An 11,602-nucleotide genomic window follows, 5' to 3' on the forward strand; every position below is an offset into this window, starting at 1 on the left:
ATCTTGTATAACTAAATAGGTGATCCCCACTAACCTATTTCTCTCAACATGCAACAATGCCACCTCAATATGCATGGGGGAAAAGCCCACCTCAGCATGCAACTATGCATGGGAAAATGCTCAAATGTTTCAATTCTGTTATGCTACTTATATTCAATTATACAATAGTCATACATTTTCAGTTCAGTTCTTATACTCCCTTGGATCCATATTACTTGTCGCTCAAACGGATGTATCTAGCACTGAAATACGTCTAGATACATCCATTTGGGCGACCAGTAATATGGATCGGAGGGAGTATTATTATTATTTCAAATGTTCATGTTCATATAAGATATAACCAAATCTCATCGAAATATATTGCAAGCAATTCCTGCAGCAATGCGTGGGGTATCATCTAGTTATTTTAATTAGGTGAACGCAATATCTTGTTGATGATTACTCACATACAATACATAACTAGGAACACACTACTATAACTAGCTGGCTGGGTCAATAATCTCTAACTATCTGTTTCTACTGTTGCATCAGGATTTTTTGAAATACAACGAAACTCGCTTACAGCAGTTACCATGTCAAATTTTTGAGTCTATTCCCCTGGGAGAAGGTACTGGTGTTGGAATGATGAAAGGGGCTGACACAGTGGAAATGCCAGAAGGGTCCACATTGTATGATCTCATTCAAACTGGGATAACCCACTCGCATGCTGCAGTTGGTGTTGTAGTTCGTTTAAGAAAGGAGCTATCACTTGTTAAAGATGTGCCTGTACTGTTTGCCATTGATCAGGTATGCTTATAGTGCCCATGCATGCGGCTTCTTTCAAATGTGATTGTTGTAGTGACAGTAATGATCAGTCTCAATAAATTATATTTCTTCCTTTTGCAGTATAACAGTTGGTTTACATTCACCGAGTACCAGGAGCCTGTAACTGTTAGATCCTGTCGATCTATCCACGCGAAAGAGCTTACAACGGTTTGTTGCACCAAAGCTGCTTACCTTTTTTAGCATTACCCTTCTGAAGTAGCATCCTCTCCGAAATTGCTTGTAATTTTCTCCTTCCAAAAGTGGCAAACACCTGTGTATCCTTTCAGTCAAACTTTTCTATCTTTGACCAAGTTTCTACTCCCTCCGTTCCCAAATATAAGTCTTTTTAAATATTCCAACAAGTGACTACATACGGAGCAAAATGAGTGAATCTACATTCTAGAACATGTCTATATACATCCGTATGTTGTAGTCCATTTGAAATGTCTAAAAAGACTTGCATTTAGGAACGGAGGGAGTAGAAAAAACTACTCCATCCGATCCATGTTAACTGTCGCTGAGTTAGTACAACTTTAGTACAAAGTTCTATTAACTCAGTGACAATTAATATGGATCGGAGGGAGTATCAAAATCTGCAGTGCTAATAAACAATAGACCCAAAGTGGCCGGACCCTTCCCCGGACCCTGCGCAAGCGGGAGCTACATGCACCGGGTTGCCCTTAATAAACAATACTCTCTCCGTCCTATATTAATTGTCGTTCAAACGGATGTATCTAGCCGTATATCAGTGCTAGATACATCCGTTTGGGCGACAATTGATATGGGACAGAGGGAGTATGTGAAAATATATTTTTTGGTGGATATAATGATACTGATTTGTGATCGTACATGTTTTTTTTACAAACTTGGTCAAAGATAGAAAGTTTGACTTCTGAAAAAAATTAATACACCTTATAGAAAAGAATGGAGAGAGCTCTTTCTGGTTAGGCTACTGTAAAAAGCTTAAGGCGTTTTCCCTTTTCTGGTTATTCATTTTTCTTTACAGCCCTAGATTGTTCTGTTGTTTCATTAATCTAGCTGATAGCAGTGCTGTGATTTGTCGCATTAGATTCTTGGAGTTCTGAAAAGCATTTCTTGTTTTTGTTTTTTCAAGTAGACACGGTGTATAGGTTTTAGTGTACCAAGAATTCTTAAATGAAATTTGATAGATCTGAGAATTTAGTTTGTCTTCATTTTGGTCTAAGAAATCAAATGAAGTTCTCTTATCATGTGGCACTGGTATTGCTGTTCTAACTACTTTATTATATAACTCGTCATAGCTAATTTTATTTGATAAATCTTCTCTTTCACCAACTTTGGCTGGTCTGAAAATGTACATGCATGGTTTTTTAAGCCCTTCTGACTAAAATGATCACAACTAATTATACTTTATGTATTGCTTACTTCAACAGGTCAATGCTTATAGGTCAATGCTTCACAATGATATGATGGTAGGAGCCTTCTCACATTCAACCGCAGTTGGCAAACTAAGACAGGAGCTCCCGGATGTTCCTTCTGATGCTCGTCTGCTTTTTCCACGGTACACCGTAGATGAAGCAGAGACTGTGTGCCACTATTATATGAGGTACTTCCAAATAAAAATTCTGTCTAGTGATAGCTTTTGAATATTGTGCCATAGCCGGCAATCGCATGTGCTTACAGAAGCTCTGTTTGCGCGACCTGTGGCTTTTGAAATTAATTGAAGCAAACAATCATTTTGATCTATTTGTTGGGCAGGCAAAAGATTATTCGACGTGAAAGTTTTTCAGAAGAGAAGTGGAAAAAGATATACTATTTGTCAAATGGAAATGGCTCAGAGATGAGGTGGCTTGCTGCGTTTATATGAGGCAGTGAATACTAAGTTAATTAATAATCATAATGTTCTGTTCTGAGAACAGTCTGCAGTCCTGTAGCTTCAGGTGTTGTCTGGATGTTTGCACAAGATTTGTGCTTTGATTTGAAATCCCCGGTTATCAGTAATTTTGTGTTCGCTTTTGCATCTTCTTATGCAATTTCTGATGCCAGGAGTGATATAGTATAAGAAAGCTGCCACTTTGGTTCCAGCATGCCAATTTCCCACTGTTGTATACTTGTACTATGTCTTATGGAACTCCTGGGAGCAAATTGCTACCTAGTCAAATACCCAAGATTTTCTCCCCGTATTAGAAGTGTGAACATAATTTTGGCTGTGGCTCCAAATTTTATCCATGTGTTCTGACAACACATTCTTTATGGGTACTGGCCAGGGTTATAGTGAGCTGACCTACTGAAGTAGGATAAGAAGAATAAGCAACTGATGTATAACTTTTGTCTTAGTAAAGCCTCAATATGTTTTGGTTCAGATATACGTATACTTTTCCCTGTTGGTTGGGGGCCGTAGTGATCAAAGAATTTGAGTTGCAGGGAGATCTGTCAATGAGTTGAACTTTTTTTTTTTGAGGAAATGAATTGAACTTTATTGAAGAGGCACTTGCTACCAACTGAAAGCCTCCCTCCGTCTGGAAATACTTGTCATCAAAATGAACAAAAGAGGATGTATCCAGATGTATTTTAGTTCTAGATACATCATTTTTTATCCATTTTGATGACAAGTATTTTTGGACGGAGGGAGTACAACGTTATTTTGAGTCTGATCAGATAAGATTTTTGGCAAATGCTGTTTGCATCCTTTTCAATTATATATCAATCCTATTTGTGGTTTTGCTAGACTTATGTTGATGGTCTAATCTGTTAATTTAGCATCCTATGGTCACTCAATAATCTTATGACGACGAAGCTGCTGACCAGCTGACTTTTTGCACACGCCTCGGCGTTTGTGTGCGTAGTTATTGTGAAGCCTGTCGTTGCTGAGGATAGACTGTGTACTAAAAACGCAGATAGAATGGATTTGCCCCTCTAATACTCGGACAAGTTTTGATATCTACCGTTCTGAATTACTGGCTCTATATGGTTTTTGCTCCTGCGTTATTATCCATGGATCGCCATCTATCTTGGGTCACATATCAACCTCTTGATGTGGGTTTCCTGCAGAAGCTTCTGACCTAATTCATTTCCGCGTCATTGATAATTCGTATCAATTCATTTGTAGCCCCTGCAGTGGAATCACGGTATGTAGTGTCGTAACGTCGAATACGTCTGTACTGTACTGTAATGTAATCTAACCTGCAAGCTACGCACGCACGCTTTGTTTTCCGTCGTACCAAATTGACCTCTATTTTAAACCTGTTCTGGTTCTGCTGAACGCCCCGGCCGGGAGTGTCATTGAATTTTCTGTTGCCAGGAACTGTAACAGGATACACGTCAATTTGCAAGCTTTTTGAGAGAGGCGACACATGTTAATCGCCCAGTATTCCCAAAAAATGTTTACGCGGGTTTTACAGGAGCCACAAATAAACATTTCAACCCTGGCAGAAATCTGAAAAGTCCTCGCGTCCCAAGCATTTCTATCGTGAATAATGCAGGGCAACTTGGTAGAAGGATGCAGAAACCCTCTCCTCCTTCCCGAGTGGTAGGCCCCAACCCTTGTCCCCTAGCAGGAAGGATAAGCCCGCACACAAGCTCTCCTCTTCCTTCCTCTGCCTTCTTCTCCCTTGGTGCAAGGAGCTGGCTCCTTGACGCTGATGTGCCCATGCCCATGTGTGTGAGTGCCCACCCATATATAGCTTTCTCCCTCTGGCTCCTTGTCCCCTTGCCAATCAGTTGATCCGTCCAGCACCAGCAAGCAACCGGGTTCAGGTTCAAGTTTGATCCTCTAGCTTTTTCGGTTGCGTCCGTCGATTCGTCTGCCATGGAGGGAGGTGGCGTTCCTTCCGCCCAGGACGTGTGGGACTGGGAGGTGCTGCCTGACGAGCACAGGAGCTTCTACGCCGAGACCAGGGCCGCATCCCGTGCCCACGACGGCGGCGAGGTTCTTGCCGGTAAGGAAAGGGCCCGATCAGCCCGCTCTCGATCACGATTTACTTCGGTTTCCACTCGTGTTCTCATCCCCGTAACTGCAATTGATCGCGCGCGTAATTTCAGATCACGAAACCGAGGAACCGATCCTGCCTCCCCCGTCACAAGTCGACGCTGATAATGTTGACGAGTGCAAGGACATCGGCGTCGACGTCGACGTCGTGCCGGCCGGGGCCAGATCAACCCAAGAGGATGAGGAACCCGCGGCGCCGGAGCTGCTAGTCTCTGACGGCGACGGAGAGGAGAAGTTCCAGCCCTGTGTCGACGCCAAGGAGGTGGACGATGATGGCAAGCAGATGGCGGCGGCAGAGGCAGTGGAGTCAGAGCTTCCTCCTCACGAGTTCGCCGCGGGAGAGGAGGAAGAGGGCAAGAAGGAGGAGGACGGGGCGCCGCCGGAGTGCGTGGTGTTCAGCGTGGGGAAGCTGCGCGTGAACGCGGTCGGGGCGCTGTGCTCGTTCGGGGTCGCGGCGGCCACCGTCTGCGTTTTCCTCGTCGGCGGCAGGCTGCAGCACCAGAAGCAGCACCAGCACCACCAGCAGCAGAAGATCCAGCTGCAGTTCCTTGGCGATGATAAGGTTTGCTGACTCGGTCCCTACCTAATCCAATCCAGAGCATCAGACTCCTTTTCAAATTAGTAACTCAACTTGAACCAATTACAGTATCAATCAACTGCGTTTTTTTAGAAACACACTACAAACACTCACATGCATGCACACGCACTCACCCGCATACGCTCACCCCCTATCTCTATTGTCATCTTGTCGAGCCGGCAGATCTTCAGATTGACGAAGTCGCCACGGAGCCTCGTACTCCCTTCGTTCGGAATTACTTGTCACAGAAATAGATGTATCTAGACTAATTTGACAGGTGCACAGCCTAATTTGACCAGTTCCAACACGGAGTTTTTCTTCCCGGATTTGACCTGACCGGATCGGCGCCACGCCATCCCCTTCTTGTGGAACTGAATCTTGAAATAGCCTAGGATTGAACTTGAAGCTAACTAGTCATTATTATTTGTCCAAGAGAAGCCTTGCTGAAGTAGATATGCTTGTTGATTTGTGGATGTGCAGAGAATTCAGCAGGTGGTGCAGCAGACATCGAGGCTGAACCAGGCCATGTCATCTATGATGGGGGCAGGCGCGTCCACAAGGGCCAACATATCGTTCGGTGGCTTCTACGACGGCTTCTGATCCACCCGCCCGTGATTCAACTCTCGGATCAAGCACAAGCTGCTGGATTCAACTACGTAGATCTGATGAAGAAAAAGCTAGCTCATGTTATAGCAAATCGACAGCCTTGTTAGTAGTTGTCATGTACTCCAACGTATAACATAGATCACGCCACCTGCAAAAACAAAAAAAGACATAGATCACGTGTTTGTACATAATGCACGATATACTGGATGTAAATAATTGGGAGTGTTGGACCGTGGCCGGGGCCGGCTGTATGTGTATGCACATGAGGATGGATTCATTAATAGATTTGTTATTAAGTTCATAGATAAGGGATCCGATGAACGATGATAACGAGGCCAAGAAGAAAGAACTCGCAGAGTTGATTGAGTACCTTTTGGAGCTGGACGAGATCCAGTGCATGCAAAGGTCAAGAGTAAATTGGTTACAGAAGGTGATCCAAACTGACCCGACATTATTGGCAAAAGTTGAAACTAAGGTGATCGAACATATGAATTCAATGCTCCTGGCCCCTTTTACCGTTGATGATGTTCGTAAAGTTGCTTTTAGTATTGAGGATTTGAAGGTCTCAGGACCAGATGGACTCCATGCAGTTTTTTTAAGTATTGGTCTCTTCTTGGTGACGAGATCACACAAGAGGTTTTGATTGCTATAAAATCTAGGGAAATTCCCGTAGAATGGAATGATACATCGATTGTGTTGATACCTAAGGTTGATAATCCAGAAGTGGTAACTCAGTACAGACCCATAAACTTATGCAATGTTCTCTATCAAATCATTTCTAAGATGCTTGCCTTACGCCTGAAAAGTATTTTGCCTGAAAAATTATCTCACCAACTCAGAGTGCTTTTGTTCCTGGGAGACTAATCACTGACAATATCCTCATTGCGTGTGAGTGCGTGCATAAGATTAAAGGGCCATTTGCATTTTCGTCCCTAACTCGAAACACCTAATCAGATATATCCCTAATTCGAAAGCCTGCTCAAAAATGCCCCTCCGCCGTCATGTGCCCTTATAGAAATGCCCCTCCGAGCCGTTTCCGTCCAGTCAAGGCTGTTTGACCGCTAACGTGCCGTTTCTTTGACATTTTTGCCCCTCCTTCCGTACATCTGGGCCCAACTAACCGGTTCACTCTCTCTCCTCTCTTTATTCTTCCTCGCGACGATAGGGGAATTTTTGAGCACGCATTGGATCAGGCGTTTCTGCGGTTGGAGAGAGAGGGGCAGGTCGGGCACGGCGTGGTGAGCGATTTGTACGTCGGGCACGGTGGGCATGTCTTCTACGAGCTCGTCGGTGGCCGCCAATGTAAGTTTCAGTGTCGATTTGGGGGAGATATGGGCATATTGCGGAATTAGGGTTCATCAATTTGGGTTTTTTTGCTGTTAGGTTGATAGTGTCGGGATAGTTCAGTTTCAATCGGAGTTTTACATCCCTGATCTGACATTCTGTGGCCTTGAGGTTCGGTCGACGCGGTGGTGCCCTGGCCACGGGCTTATTCGTGCACGTCGCGTCGCCTGGGGAGGAGCAAGCTCCGGCAGAAGGTTTCTCGGCTGCCCTCTTGATGTAAGTGTTTGGCTTTTAAGCTTGATTCGATTCTGCTCTTTCTGCTCTTTCTAATTTGATCATTGATTTTGCAGCTTCATGATGAATGTGACTGGGTTATCTGGATTGACCCACCACCGACCGAACGTGTTGTTCGTGCATTTGAGGAGCTTCATGCAGGATTGGAGAAGAGCTGGCTAAAAGCTCATGATTTAGAGAGAAGGGTGATGAGAAGAACAAGAAACTGAAGCTGAAGATGAAGAAGAGGAACGAGCTTATGCAAGCATGGGAATTTATCATAATTCTTGGTATTAGCATTTTGGCCACATTTGTTTCTAGGTGGTGTAATAATCCATACTAAATGGATTTCTGTTTGTAGTGTATGCTTTGATGGAGCTTAGTTTGGGAATGTATTACCCCAGAACAATGTTGTGATTTGAGAATGCTGTGATTTTGCTATTTGACCAAATGGTGTGTTGTGACAAAATAGCAGCTCACAAAATAGCATAAATTCTAAATTCATCATTGCACAATCAGCATTGCACATTAAAGATAGCAGCTCACAAGTTCACCATTAAATAAGTTCATAATTTCAGCATCACACACTTAAGATAGCAGCTAACAAGTTCACAAATAGTTGTTAAACAACAAAAACAACACTAAATGATTCAGTCACAGATCTTTCATCTTCTTGCTCCTGGTGTTGCAAGCAGGGTTAGTTAAGAGCCTTGAACACCTCCTTGTGGTGACAGTTTTGCTCACTTCTTTGCTTAGCTGGTTGCTTCCAGTTACAGATCCTACTGTAGGATCTGGTGCACACTTGAGCCTCTTCTTGGCTGGTGACATCCCTCTATCAGCTGCCTTTTTGTAGTTCTTTCTTCGGCTACAATTGAAATTAGAATATTAAATGAAGCAAAAAGGAAATGAGAACATTAAATGAAGCGAAAATTGAATTGAGAACACCTGTTGCAATTGCACCTTACAGCAGATGACACCGTTGGTGCATCCGTAGCAATTGCAGCATCAGGTTCAACCTCTGTAGCATTTTCAGCATCAAGTTCAACCTCTATAGCATTTTCAGCATTAGTTTCAACCTCTGTAGCATTTTTAGCATCAATTGCAACATCTAATTGACCATCTGTTGCATTTTCAGCCCCCCAGTGTTCTTCTTCTCAAAAAGCTGTGTTAATGGATTCCTTGCAGTGAGTGCCACGATGGCCAAGCCTTCCACACCTGCCACATTTCTTTATCCTTCCTCCATGTCCTTTTCCCACAGATTTTGCCCTAATTCTTGTCTTCCTAGGTCTACCAGGGGCCCAATTTTGCAATGGAGTAGACAATTTAAACCCAGGGTCCACCACATCCCATTGTTGTTTGCCCTCCATTGCAGGCAAATTTTCAGCATAACTAGCATTGAATCTAGCAACAAAAAAGTACTCATGTACGTACCGATCAATCTCACTTACTGAGCCTCTCATTGAAGTAATAAAATACAAATCATGTATGCAAGGCTGTCCAGTTAACTGCCACTTTCTACAACTGCAAGTCCTAGTTTCCAAATTTATTGGATATCTCCACTCTCTCTTTTCCTTGTCAACTGCTGTGATCTCTGCCTCATATGTGCTTCTCTTCACTATCTCCATATCAAGGTCCTTAGATTTTGCATGAAGCATTTTCATGACTTTGGGGTTATGATGTGGCCAATGAATGTAGCAGCTGCAATCTGCTGTCTGAGATCAAACTTCTCCATTATAAACTATCTTATTTTGTCTAGCAAGTCCACAATGTGTACACTCTTCCATTTTTTAATCTTTGAATTAAAGGACTCAACTAGATTGTTATTAACATAATCTACTTTACACACTTCATTGAACAGTGACCTTGCCCATAGCTTGGTATGATGCTCCTCTAAGTACTCCTTCACACCAACCTTACTGCACAACTGCCTAAGATGGTAGTTCTGTTTCTTTATGCTGTATGTCAATGAGCAGGGCCATCAATTTTCATCAAAGAATTTTCCTCTAAACTTCTTGTGAAATTTGCAGCCAAATGCCTCATGCATTCTCTGGGCTCCACACCTGGGAACACAGCTTCCACTGCAGTCTCCATGCCTTTGCATGCATCACTGTGGATAACAAGATCTGGTGGGTGTCCTATAAGCTCTCTTAAATTCTGGAAAAACCAAGTCCAACTCTCTATATTTTCACCCTCTAGAACTCCATATGCAACTCGGAAGATCCAATTACAAGCATACACAACACATGCACTAACTAGTTGCCCTCTAAATCTACCATTTAACGCAGTGGCATCTACTGCAAGATAAGGCCTACATCCATTCAAAAAAAACCTTGCCAATATGCTTTGAAAGAAACAAATACTCTTCTAAAGCACTCTTTCCATCTACTCTTCACATTTAGTTTGTACTATAGAATGTGTTTATCAATGCAAACTACACTGCCAGGAGATGCTTTCCCCACTTCTCACTGGCGCGCGTCGGTCCTAAACAAACGGTTTTTTACCCCTTTCCGCGACGACATTTGGAACCGTTGCCAAGTGAGTGTGTGCGATAGGGTGTCCTTCCCACACGACCTAGAAATCGTCTGGGATAGGCCCTCCTGGGACCCAGGCTGGGGCGGGGCGAGGCATCGAAACCCAATCATTTCCATAGGTATGTACATCCCACACGGTAATCCGAGAAAATCATTTCCGTAGGTATGTACATCCCACACGGTAATCCGAGAAAATCATTTTCGTAGGTATGTACATCCCACATGGTGAATCCCAGAAAAACATTTCCGTTCGTATGTATATCACACACAGTCAATCCAAGGAATACCTTTCCGTTCTTATGTACATCCCACACAGTCGATCTAGGGAAAACGTTTCCGTTCGGATGTACATCCCACACGGTTTTATCTATACGCTCGCGTGTGAAAGGTGTAACTATCACACACGCTCTGCCTTGGTTAACCGTTTGCTTTCATTAACTACATCACACACGTTTTGATGTAGAAAACTGTGTGGCATTGGGCTATCCATCGCAAGCGCTTTTACTGCTAGAGCCGTTTGCAAAGGTCCATGACCGTCTGCTCTCTTTTTATTTTTGCCTGTAATTTATTATTCTAATTGGAAATTTTGAAATACGAAACATGCAATTCAAATTCTCAGCACAATGGTTCAACAACGAATCCATAAATAAAATTGCCAGTACAATATGTTCAGTAGTTACAGGATTAGGCAACAATTAACTATGATGAACCGCAATATTTAAAGGCGATAAAGGTGAAGAGACAAGTGTAAATCATTTTGACTGCCGACGGTGTTGAAGAAGTGGAATGCCCATAATGTGCCTTCCTGCATGCCATAGGCACGAACCACTTTTGTCCAACCCCTTGTGACGATCGCCCGCCCATCCTTCACCGCCTTCAGGAAGACTTCTAGAGCACTATCATGGTAGTATGAATTATATACTTTAACCTTAGTTGCCTCCACTCCGGTCATGTAGTTTGCAAGGTAATCATCAGTAAATAGCTTCGGAAACCACTGAAAAGAGAAAAATATCAGATACTGAGGTCTAATAAAGTAACTTGTTGTGGGCAGAGGGAAAATGCAACACATTACTTACCATCCTAAAGTTCACTGTTGTCTTCGACAAAGTGTAAATAAAGAGCTTAATTCCAATCACCCGTTTATTTCGCCTAACAATCTTTCTTAGTTTCTCACTTGACGCTTGTTCATGAATATCTCATTGCCCCATATGCAAAAGGGATCGAAGCGTGGATCAGTACCCCTCATATATGTACCTACAAGCAACCAGTAAATGTTAGAAGCTAAACTAAGATTGCACAAATGATGTAAAATACAACTACCTATGTTCCTAAGTACAAGTATTTTTTTTGAGATTTCAATATCAACTACATACGGATGTATATAGAATTATAGATATAGTTTAGATTAGAATCTAGATTCACTCATTTTGCTCCTTATGTAGTCTATATTGGAATCTCTAAAAATACTTATATTTAGGAATAGATGGTGTATAAGACATGGGATGCAGCTAACCTCGACGGCAAACAACAACATCACCCATTGTAGCCCTATGTAAGTAC

General features: G+C 42.8%; 2 protein-coding genes across 2 annotated transcripts in view; both read left to right on the forward strand.

Annotated features, from left to right (window-relative positions):
- Positions 1-3,027, forward strand: part of LOC119269410 — a 6,342-nt gene extending 3,315 nt beyond the window's left edge. Inside the window, exons 4-7 of the mRNA XM_037551243.1 lie at positions 532-786; positions 886-972; positions 2,217-2,389; positions 2,542-3,027. Of these exons, the coding sequence (XP_037407140.1) occupies positions 532-786; positions 886-972; positions 2,217-2,389; positions 2,542-2,650 (624 nt within the window). The 3' untranslated portion in view covers positions 2,651-3,027. The remainder of the gene's footprint in view (positions 1-531; positions 787-885; positions 973-2,216; positions 2,390-2,541) is intronic.
- A 1,340-nt stretch (positions 3,028-4,367) lies between these two features.
- LOC119269421 lies at positions 4,368-6,262 on the forward strand. Its single transcript, XM_037551253.1, has 3 exons — positions 4,368-4,721; positions 4,825-5,333; positions 5,829-6,262. The coding sequence occupies exons 1-3, from the start codon at positions 4,592-4,594 to the stop codon at positions 5,946-5,948; spliced, it is 759 nt and encodes a 252-aa protein (XP_037407150.1). The 5' UTR covers positions 4,368-4,591; the 3' UTR covers positions 5,949-6,262.
- The last annotated feature ends 5,340 nt before the right edge of the window (positions 6,263-11,602 follow it).

This window comes from Triticum dicoccoides, chromosome 1A (genome assembly GCF_002162155.2).
Source record: "Triticum dicoccoides isolate Atlit2015 ecotype Zavitan chromosome 1A, WEW_v2.0, whole genome shotgun sequence".
Taxonomy (NCBI): domain Eukaryota; kingdom Viridiplantae; phylum Streptophyta; class Magnoliopsida; order Poales; family Poaceae; genus Triticum; species Triticum dicoccoides.

Coding starts and splice junctions, on each gene's coding strand:
- LOC119269421 (XM_037551253.1), top strand. CDS start 4,592: ATGGAGGGAGGTGGCGTTCCTTCCGCCCAGGACGTGTGGGACTGGGAG. Junction 4,722..4,824: donor CGGCGGCGAGGTTCTTGCCG/GTAAGGAAAGGG, acceptor GCGTAATTTCAG/ATCACGAAACCGAGGAACCG. Junction 5,334..5,828: donor AGTTCCTTGGCGATGATAAG/GTTTGCTGACTC, acceptor GTGGATGTGCAG/AGAATTCAGCAGGTGGTGCA.